The sequence below is a fragment of the Neophocaena asiaeorientalis genome, unplaced genomic scaffold (assembly GCF_003031525.2).
Source record: "Neophocaena asiaeorientalis asiaeorientalis breed wild unplaced genomic scaffold, Neophocaena_asiaeorientalis_V1.1 scaffold223, whole genome shotgun sequence".
In the NCBI taxonomy this organism is placed as follows: Eukaryota; Metazoa; Chordata; class Mammalia; order Artiodactyla; family Phocoenidae; genus Neophocaena; species Neophocaena asiaeorientalis.
In genome coordinates this window covers 315,297-325,782 of record NW_020175045.1, presented here as the reverse complement: position 1 = coordinate 325,782, position 10,486 = coordinate 315,297, and the positions used below count along the sequence as shown (strand labels likewise).

At 61.3% G+C, this 10,486-nt stretch overlaps 1 protein-coding gene across 1 annotated transcript in view; it reads right to left on the bottom strand.

Annotated features, from left to right (window-relative positions):
* LOC112412044 (trinucleotide repeat-containing gene 18 protein-like) overlaps positions 1-10,486 on the bottom strand; it is a 34,013-nt gene that overhangs the window by 728 nt on the left and 22,799 nt on the right. Inside the window, exons 5-10 of the mRNA XM_024763503.1 lie at positions 9,941-10,475; positions 3,118-3,220; positions 2,637-2,842; positions 2,188-2,334; positions 1,546-1,736; positions 5-234 (exon numbers count right to left, since the gene is read on the bottom strand). Coding sequence (XP_024619271.1) covers positions 5-234; positions 1,546-1,736; positions 2,188-2,334; positions 2,637-2,842; positions 3,118-3,220; positions 9,941-10,475 — 1,412 coding nt within the window. The remainder of the gene's footprint in view (positions 1-4; positions 235-1,545; positions 1,737-2,187; positions 2,335-2,636; positions 2,843-3,117; positions 3,221-9,940; positions 10,476-10,486) is intronic.

Here is a 10,486-nt window from a genome sequence, read left to right as displayed (position 1 = left end):
CAGCTTCTGGATGACCTTGGCCTTCAGGGCAGCCACAGGGGAAGCGCGGGGAGATGGCGGTGGACTCATGGCCTTGCCGTAAGTGCCCGCAGGGCCAGCGGCCAGGCCAGGGGGCTTCCGAGGCAGCAGCCCGGGGCCCGAGGCGCCCAGGCCACCCTTGCCCGCGGCGTCCAGGCTCCGCTTGCTCACCTTCTCCTCCATCTCCGCCCGCTGCTCCTGGGCCTTTAGCCGCTCCTGCTGGGGGTGAGGGGGGCCGGCAGGCAGGGTCAGCGCGGCAGGACCCATCACCCACCACCTGCCCTGTCCCCGCGACACACAGAGAACCTCAGGCAGGGTCTGGGGCTGCAGGCCGCCCACACCCCCAGCCCGAGACTGACATTCCGTCACCGTACAAATAACAAGCACAGCATTCCTTGTAGAATTCCAGCAGACGGGGCTAGGGTGCCCTCCGGTCTAGACCCAGGCCCCTCTGGGACCCTCACGGTCAGGGCGAGAGGGGCCGGTGGAGGGGTGAGGCTCTTTCGTGACACTAGGACAGCTACCTGCACGGAGAACTCACCACTACCTGCGGGCACTCTCCTGCCTTATCACACCTGGGTCTCAAAACACCTCAAAAGGCGGGCGGGGGGAGCCTTTCCCGGTCTTTGATGGCTTGAGGAAGGCTCACGAACTTCGCCCGTGCTCACCAGGGGCCAGGCGGTCAGCGCACGATCACACGGAGAGGAAAGGCTCCACGCCCCAGCCACTGTCACGGCTGTTAAATCTCACTGAACAGCCCGATGACACAGAAATTACTAGCAGCTCCACTTCCACAGGAGGAAACTTGAAACCCAGAGAGGTGAATTCACTTGCTGGAGGGCACACAGCCAGGCATGGCAGAACTAAGGTTCAAACCCAGGGCCCCATTTGCTGCCTGTGTCGCCTCGGCTGACTCCTCCAGAGCAGCTGCTGCACAGGAAGGGAGGGGCGAGGCCAAGCAGAGGACAAATGTCCAGGAACACCTTCAAGGGGGCAGGAGGGCTGTGGGCTTTAGGGAGTCCACCCACACGGTGGCGACACCAAGTGTCGCCCATCTTATGTGATCAGGCAACATGAGTGGAGGCCAGCCCCGGCCCGAGAGGGGAGCCCAGGGCCATCAGGCACCCAGCCGGGCCAGGCAGGGCTTAGGAAACAGCGGGAGAACACAGGGATCCCTTCAGTACCCATGCAAACATCTCCAGTCCACAGGGCCACCTCTCCCGCCCTGGCTTCCCCATTGCTACCTGCACCCACCCCTTGCCAGGCTCTGTCCACCTCTCAGCCTTGCTCACACCATCCCCTCTGCCCAGAGGGTTCCTCCACAACTAACTTCTTCAGGTCTCTGGGCAGACGCCACCTCCTCCAGGAGGGCCCCCTGACCACCAGCCTCTCTCATTTTTTCTGACTCACAGTCCAGAGCTGGACTTTCTGCTGGTCGACCCCTCTGCCTCGCCAGCAACAGAGGAGCTCCGGCAAGGGTCTCCAGTGCCCCCGTGGCCCTCCTGAACCACGCCCACCCCAACTCACCACCAGCTGGGCGCTCCTCTGCAGTTCCAGGGCCTGGGCCGCCTGCTGATGCAGGTACAGGAATTCCTGTTGCCGCAGGAAGTGCTGCTGGGAGAAGAGCTGCAGCTGCTGGGCGTGGTGCAGGGAGCTGCGGCCGGGTGGGTACAGGGCCGGCCAGAGGGGTGGCACCGCAGCCCGCTCCATCAGCTCCGCTGGGGGCAAGGAGACAGTGAGGCTGCGCTGCCGCCCGGTGCCCACCACCCCACTTTACAGATGGGGAAGCTGAGGCAGAGCTGGGCTCAGCTGGGCCTCCAGCTGCTTCCTGGGGACGGATAGCCTGTCCTCCTCCCTTGGCCAGGGGCAGCCACATCCCAGGCCCGGGGCCAACATGGGGACTCCACACCTTCTCCTACTATACCCCGTGGTCTGCAAAGTGGATTCCTGAGGGATGGGGGCACCAAGGCAGAGCGTCCAGGCCTCCCGCCAGGGCAGCCCTGCTTTGGTTCTCCACGTGGGCTTTCTGGGTAGGAACTCATCAAAACAAGGACCCCTGTGGCTTTAGGACACAGCCACCCTATTCTGCTGGGCGGACACCCCCTGCCACAGGAGGACAGCCCTCCTCCCACGGCATTTGGGACAGTCTCACTGTGGAAGGCCACTTACCAAAGTGAGGTAAGTGCTCACTGGGAATGACCACCAGCTGGCCCGACTGGGGGTCCCTGACGAACTGGTAGGCCGACGGCAGGGAGCCCCCCAGGCCGGGTGGAAAGGCAGGCGCCATGCCCTGGTGAAGAGAAGGGGGGCCCAAGCCTAGGAGAGACCCATGCCCGAGTCAGTGCTGAGGACCCAGGCCCAGCCTACTCCCCCATCCTCCACTTCCTGGGCCTCCAAGCAGGAAGCCGAGGGTAAGGGCTGTGAACACGCGCCCAGCCTCCCGCTCTGGGCACTGTCCACAAACAGGCTTGGCCAAGGGCCCACGATGCTGGCGCCATTAGTAATGGCCCTGCTTGGGCAGTGAGGGAGCTGAACTACGGGGAGGAGAGGAGGGGTGCTGTCCCGGCACCAGCACGTCAGGCCTCCCCATCCCGGCCCACCGCCGCCCTCCCGCTCACCGTAGGGATGTCCAGCGAGCCACATGGACGTGCTCCCCGAGCGGGGCAGCCAGGGGTGCGTGGCCAGGTGGGCCGCAGGGTCGGCGGACCAGCGACCGGAACCTGCCAGCGCCGGGCCCCCGGTCACCATGAGGTTGGGGTTCAGGCCGTTAGCAGCACAGCTGGTGGGGTGCAGGCGGGCCAGGTCAGCCAGCTCCTTACTTTCTCTGGAAGCGAACAGGGGCGTCAGGGACAGGCCGGACGGCCCCAGGGGCGGGTGGGAGAGAAGGGGTACCGCCCCAAGTCACCGGGGGACACCAGGCTACTGCTGGGCCGACTCTGCACCCGGTGGACAGAAGAGCCAGCTGGGGCTCGGCAAAGGGCCCCCGGGGCCTTCCTTGGGAGGGTGTCCCACATTCTCAGGACCACCCCGCAGCCAGGTAGGGTCATCCACCCTTGCCTTGGGCCTCCCAGGCCCTCCCGGGCTTCCCCAGGCCCTCACCTGAGCAGCTTCTCCTGGTCCCGGTCCAGCCGCGCCCCAAGCAGCCGCTCCTCCCGGTGCCTGGCCCGCTCATCTCCACAGTCCTCGTCGGCTCGGCTGTGCCCTGGGTCGGGGGGACAGGCAGGAAGTGAGGCCCACTCAGGGCCCCAACAAGCCCTCAGCATCTGAGCGGTTCCCTCACCCTGGCCGGACGCCCTCCGTGCCCAGAAACATCCCTCCCTCGCCCCTCAAAGAGCCTACCTGGAACTCGCACAGGTAACCGGGATATTGCAGTAAAACATCGTAACACAGATCGAGTAACAACACGGTGTGAACCGAGTGACATTCGCTGACACGGTTTTACTACTTTATCACCGGAAAGGCAGGTTCTGGGAGAGGTTAGGATGGAGGAGAAACCACAACCCAAAAAAGCGGTCGCTATTCAGAAGCACAGCAAGGCCCGGGCCACGGGAAATCAGCCTCCCCCCTGAGGCCCCGTCATGGTTCTGTCTGCTGCAGACCTGTGGCTGATCTTTTCAAAATCAAGACGGAAAAGTGAAACCAGAGAACGCTACGTGTGTGTGGGCGAGTGGAGGATATGCGGGCTGCCATCCGGCTCACCCACCCTTGTCCTGGTGCCCAGGGGACGTCCCTCGACCCATGGCTGGTCCAGCTGCACCTTCTGTGAGCTCCCCGCCTTCCCCAGAGCAGAGAAGGCAGGTCCTCAAGTCCCGGCCAGTTCTGCAGGGGCAGGAGCTCATGGAGGGCACCCAGGGTCCAGCCCTCCTCGCCCCACCTGCCCCACTCTTCCTGGACATTTTCTACTCCATACAACGGAAGCCAGCACGCGTGTGGCCACCCCGGGCCGGCTAGGGCCCAGGAGGCGGGCGCCATCACCAGCAGCAGAAGCCACTCAGCTGGTAGCTGAGACTCTTCTAAACCGCCGAGGCTGGACTAACTCCTTCTCTAGCGTCAGTCATGCTGGACGGGTGTCCTCCCACCCAGGTCTCGGGAGGTACGCCCGGGGAGGAAGCCGCCCCCAGGGCCCCGGACCTTATGGGTTATCACCCTGCCAGAGACAAGCGTCCAGGGCCACCTTGCCGGGGCCCCCCAGTAGTCCCCACATTCATGGTCCTCGTGGGCGGGGACCCAACTTGGAATGCGGCCGTCGAGCATCTCCCCATCGTTTCTCCCCTCCTGCACCCCCATCACCAGGAGCTCCGGAAGAACAGAGCCCCCAGGAGAGGCTCAGGGATGCAGGGGCTTCTCCTTCCCCTTCAGGAAGGTGGAAACCCACAGCCCCAGAACAAAGAAGAGAGGTCCACGGGGAGGGGCAGCCACACAAGCCCACATGCCCGATGGACCACGCACACGGTGGGGGGGCGGGGGGGGCAGGCAGCCTAGAATCAGGGAGGGTCGCATCCCGAGAGGCAGCTGGAGATGGGCCAGGGGCCACCGGGGGCGGGTCTGCAAGTTCCAGAAGCCACTGGAGCGACAAGGAAGCAGCGTGTGCGGTTACGCAGAGAAAAGCCAGCAAGTTGGGGCACCGTCAGGGCAGGAGTGGGAGTGGGCGAAGGAGTCTTCTTGCCGACCTGGTCCCCATGGGTCACACAGGTGCGTCCCAGGCTATCCGTTAAGTCACCCCATGCAAGCCCTGAGCCGACTCTTCTTGTGCCAACGCCCGGTGCCCACGACTGTTCCGGCACACGGCAGGAAGTGCAGGAAGCAGAGGGGAAAGGCGGGAGGTGGGAGAACAAGCCCGCGCCACCTCAGGGTGAGACCCAGTGAGGGTGTCCCGGCCTCCAGTGTCAATGTGGTTCCCAAATCCAAGGGGACCCTGAGCCCGCCCACCCCCTCTATGAAGGACTGGAAGGGGCCCTGCTTGTGGGCCCCCCTCCCGTCCCGAGCTTTCAGGCAGGGCCATCCAGAGTCCTTCAGCTGGACTGGGAAACCAGAGCATGTGTCTGAGCTTCCTTCTCCTGCAGGGATGGCCTCCCAGGCCCGCAGAAACCCCGAAGACCCTCCCGCCCACTGGCCACGCTGGGGTGGCAGACAGGCTTTGGCGCAGAGCTCCTGGTGCCCCCAGAAGGGACAGGCGTCTGCAGTGTGGCCTGCCCCCAAGACCTCTGTCCTCAGGCCTGATGCCTCTCCACTGCCCTGGCTGTCACCACACAGGCCCTCAGGGGCTTCCCACCCTAGGTGCCACCTGCACCAGAAACCTGTATGCAGGCCCGCCCACCTGGGAGCACCCACCGCCCCCAGGGTCACTCACGCCAGAGCCCCAGCCCGCTCCCTCCAAATACAGTTGATCTCCAAAGAAATGTGACATGCCCTCCACCACCTCGCCCCGGGGCACCACCCTCGTCCTCCTGCGCCAACCTGCTCCCTCTAATCCCTGCTCACATCTGTCCCTCCTACGGAGGGCCAGCCCCATGGAACCAAGCCCCTGGGCCTGACTCACGCTGCCCAGCTGTCCCCTCCAGTGTACCTCCAGTCACACTCAGGGCCACACACGCTGTTCCCTCCACCCAGAGTGCCCTTGCTCTGTACTACTCAGCCTCCCCAGTAAGAGCTCAGCTCATATGCTACCTCCTCCAGGAAGCCCTCCCAGACTACCTCTCCTCTCTCATGCTCCCTTATTTGTCTCCCTCACGGCACTGAGCACAACACACTGCTGTTTTGCTTGTTGGTAGTTCACCGTCTGTCTCCTCCTCAGACTGTGCATTGCTCTGGTTTGAGCAGTCACACTCCTGGCTGTCTACCTCTCTCCTGCACAATGCCTGACACAGAAGAAGCTGCTCAGCAAATACGTGGGAAGTGAATGAATGAATTCACGAGGATAACTAGAGGAACAGTGAGCTATGCAGAGAGAACAAACGGCAGGTGCAAAGTCCCTGAGGCAGGAGCGTGCCGAGGGGGCCACGGTGGCTGAAGAGAGCAATAAGGAAGAGAGGGTGCAGGTGAAGAGCGGGGTACAGGCCATGGAAGAGAATATGGCTGAGATTCTGTTCAAGGTAAAAGGAGAAAGCCAGAGGAAGCTCTGAGCAGGGATGAGACATGATCTGACTAAGGCTTTGAAAACCAACCTCCCTCCAGCCCCCTGCGGACAACCGAACCAAAGGGCCCATCGCCTCTCTGTGCTGAGCTCCAGGATGGCAAGGGACCAGCTCCTCCAGCAGGGAGGCGTGGGGGGCAGAGGGTCAGCTGCTCCGAGGTCCCACACACCCAGGACCCCTTCACCCCAACCCTCGAGGCATGAACTCTGGAGACGTCCAACATTTCAAGGCCGCCTCTGTGCCCAGCAGGGCCCAGGGCCCTGTCCATACACACACTCATTCAGTGGTCATCAACCCAGGAGGTGGGTTCCAGCCCTCATCCCATCCCAGATGAGGAAACTGAGGCACAGGAAGGTTAGCTACCCAGGTCACACCACTGACTGACAAGGGGGCGTCAGGCTAGCATCGCGGTCTGACCGGGTCTCCCTGACCACCGGGGTGCACGCCCCTCCACACACAGAGCCCGCACAGGGTGGGCACTGGTGAAACAGCAGCACTACTGCCATCACCCATCTGCAGCCCTGCCCCAGGGCCCACGTCCCCAGCACTGACAGCCCCTCCGTGGGTCACATGCTCTAATCCGGCCGTAACGCAGAGGCTCAGGCTAAGGCCTGGTTCCCATGGCAACTCCCTCCCAGACTCCATCTGAGCATTTCTGCAGATATGGCGACCACCAACTCCGGCCAATTCTGTGCTTTCCAGAGTCTGGGGTCAATACCACCGCTTACACCCGATGCAACCCCAGCTCTGCCCGGTATGATGGTCAGCAGGGCAGGGTGGGGGCACCATCACAGCCCCCCAGATTTGGTCCCCAATTCGACTCCACCATAGAGGTGATACCGGGCAAGACAGAGAGATGGGAGGCACAGGTCTGGGCTTAAGGATTCAAGTTCAGCCTGCCTCTTCTAGCCGGGTGACCCAGGGCGAGTCACCTCACCTCCACAGGCCCTGCTCTCCCATCTGTGAAGCTGGGAGAATAACAGATCCACCAGGAGGAGCTGGTGGCCGGGGATACGTGGGGCTGCCTGCACACGGCCCCCTGCTACACGGCAGGGAAGGTGCTGGTCTGCTGGCCTCTCGGCGTGGGCACTGCTGTCTGGGGTTCACAGGTGTACGTGAAGCCCATCCTTCATCCATCTCAGGGTGCAAGACCCCTGTAGCCAGACCAGACCCTGGGTGAGCCCTCGGGGCATTTCCCATAAAAGGATCTCGGGCTCATGGCAGAAGCTCTGTGCCCTTAAGGCCCCGAATGTGAACAGAGAAAAGGAAGGCCTGTTTATGAAGCACCTACTACGAGCGCCTCAGCCCACCTGGCATCAGGGAACGAGGAGGCCCTCCCTAGCGCCACGTAGTAAGTGGGGACACCAGGGGCCAGAGGACTTAGGCCTCAGGTTCAAGGTCACGCAGCTGCGAAAGGTAGAGCCTGGATGTGAACTCACTGACAGGCAGAGGGCTCACTCCACAAAGTAGGAGCCGGGAAGTCGGGAAACCCAGGAGCCCCGGGGCTGACAACAACCACTCAGCTGGGGTAATGCCAAATTCTCCCCTCCCCCAGGGTCATCCAGATTGGGGAAAAATCACCACTTCTTACAGGCATTTTTTTTTAAGGAGAGTAAGACTCCATTCACTTTCCAATGGTCACCGGCAAACAGAAAGGCAGTCTCAGCCCAATCATTCCTGAAGGTCTCATCCCAAACTGTCCCACCCTCTCTCTCCCCTCCCCCGCCCAGACACTTGCACAAACATACACGCTCACACATTCTCACCTGCACTCTCTCACACACACTCCCTCATACACATTCTCCCACACACACTCACAACCCCATGGACACAGGTCCCTTGGGCACGGCCAGGTACTCTGGGCACCAGGATGAGTTCTGGGGACCGTGAGTCCTAACTGGGGTGCCATATCATGTCACACGAGCATTCTTCTAAAAAAAGGACCCCAAAAGATCTTTTGCCCACCTAGTGAGCGGGCTTCTCCACCACCCAGCCGGCCACCTCCAAGCCAAGGGCCAATGCCCAGACTTTGAATCCCAGACTAAGGCAGGGCCTTATGTGAGCCCCTGGGGTCAGAGAACGGGCCTCCCTTGGCTCCAGGGGGGCTCCACACAGAACAATGGGCTCAGTTCAACAAACATTCCCTAAGACATCACTTGCTCTGAGCCTCTGCAGCTGTGGTACATTCAGATGGGCAGCGACCGGGCGAGACCCGGGGCAGCCTTAAGCCTTACCAGGCTCCTCTGGGGAGAGCAGGGCTGGGGCTACGGGTCTAGGAAGCAGCTGTAACAGGACGCAGCACTGGCCGCTCACTGTGGACGGACGCTGAAGCCCAGGCAGGAGTCAGTGCAGGCGGGCACGGGAAGGCCAGGCTCAGGGAGGGACGGGGACACAGGGGACGCGCACCCAAGATGCCCGTGTATCTTGGAAAATCTAGGAGGTGCAGGGAAGCCAGTCGCACGGGGGCCGCGATGTGAGCCAAGCCTGAGCTTGCAGCTGGCACGTCTGGGAGCAAACTGGGGGCGGGGACAGAGACTCGGGGAGGAAACCCAGGCCGACTGTTAAAAAGTCACATGAGCTAGGGGCAGCGGGACACAGCCTTCCTTCCGGGGCCCTTACCCCAGCCTGCCAACGCCCCACATCTCAACACACCGACCGCGGCATGGTGCAGCGGGGCAGCCTCAGAGCCTGACCCACAGGTGAGGCCCTTGGCTCAATACTGGGCTCTCTCTGGGCAGCCCAAGTCCAGAGTCCTGACCAAAATGCCGCAAATAGCAACTCTCCAAAATCTCAGGAAGGAGTCCAATGGCAAAATATGCCAGGGACAAACGGAAATGTAACCAATCAACCTAGTTCTGGAAAGATATTCAACTTTACTAATAGCTAAAACACACCATTCCTCCCTACTGAACTTAACGACGATTGTTTGGGTTTTCTTTAGTAACATTAAAACACAATTCTGAGGAGTCTAAAACGAAACAGACTGCAAACAAGCATATAATAAACTCCCTAACTACCTAAGAAGTCACAAAGGCATTCAATGTTGAGACCACAGGAATGCCGGGGCCCTAGTTGCCATCTGTCACACTCAGTCACTCATTCCCTCATTTATCAGACACCTACTATGCACTAGGTACTGGGAACACTGAACTAGGTTAAGTAAGGCATGGTTACCTCCCTCAAGGACCTGGAATTGAAAGCTTAAAGCTAATTTATTCGTAGGAACCTATTCTTAGAAAATGACTCAAAGTATCAGTGAGGCCGCAATGCATGAAAATATTCAAAGTAACTTCCTAAACACAAAAACATCAGAGAAGGGAAAACTAAAATGCCACAAGGGAACGGCTAACTGAGATACGGTGCACGCTCTGGACAGAACACCAAAGACCATTAAAAATGATACTTGTAAAGAGTTGGCAAAAGCAAGAGCCCACCCACAAAGGAAAAACAGAAGGCCCGAGATCATAGTGCACTGGAGGCTCTGCAGATCAAATGGGAAAATGAATCTGCGGAAAGAGCTCCAAGTGTTCAGGGTGGTGGAAAAAATCGAATGGTCTCTTTTCTTCTTTCTCCTCTCCTGCATTTTACACATTTTTCTATGTGTGTAACAGAAAAAGCAATAAATTTTAAATAGCAGCCACAGCCCACAAGGGGGATAAAGGACAAACAGTACCAGGAAGGTGGGAGAGAGGGGTGCAGGAGGCAGGTAGAAGTAGTGAGCAAAGGTGGGGAGGTGAAGGGGGAAGAAAAGGTGAGGGGTGGGGGTGGAGGTGGGACCCGGGACCCACCTTTGACGTTGCTCAGAGACAGGGAACGCTCCTGGTCCGCCAGCCCAGGCACCAGCCGGCCACTGCCACTGTCCTTCTGCCGGGCCACGGCCACCGCAATGCCCACGGGTGGGTGTCGTACCTCTGCCTCACCCTGGGCACCGGAGCCCTCGCGTCCGAAGGCCTTGGCGCTCTCGGGCCTCTCCGGGTCCCGCTTCAGCTGCCGGCCCCCAGCCGCTGCAGGGCCGGCGGGGTGCGGGAGGCGGGCCTGGGCGCGTGGGGCAGCCGTGGGAGCGGGCTCGGGCTTCATGGTGCCCAGGCCTCCAAAAGGGCTCTTCTTCCCACAGCCGCCGGGACGCACGGCCACGGCCTCGCGGGCAAAGCTGCCGCTGTATTTGATGAGGCTCTGCATGGCCGAGGCCTCTCCCGGCCCATGGGTCGCGGCGTGCAGGTCGGCGCCCGGCCTGGCGCAGGTGGCCCCGGCGCGGGGCAACGCGCCCCCGGGGTCCAGGTAGGCCTTCTTGGAGGCGGCGGCGGCGGCGGCGGCAGCCTCCTCCTCGGCACGGC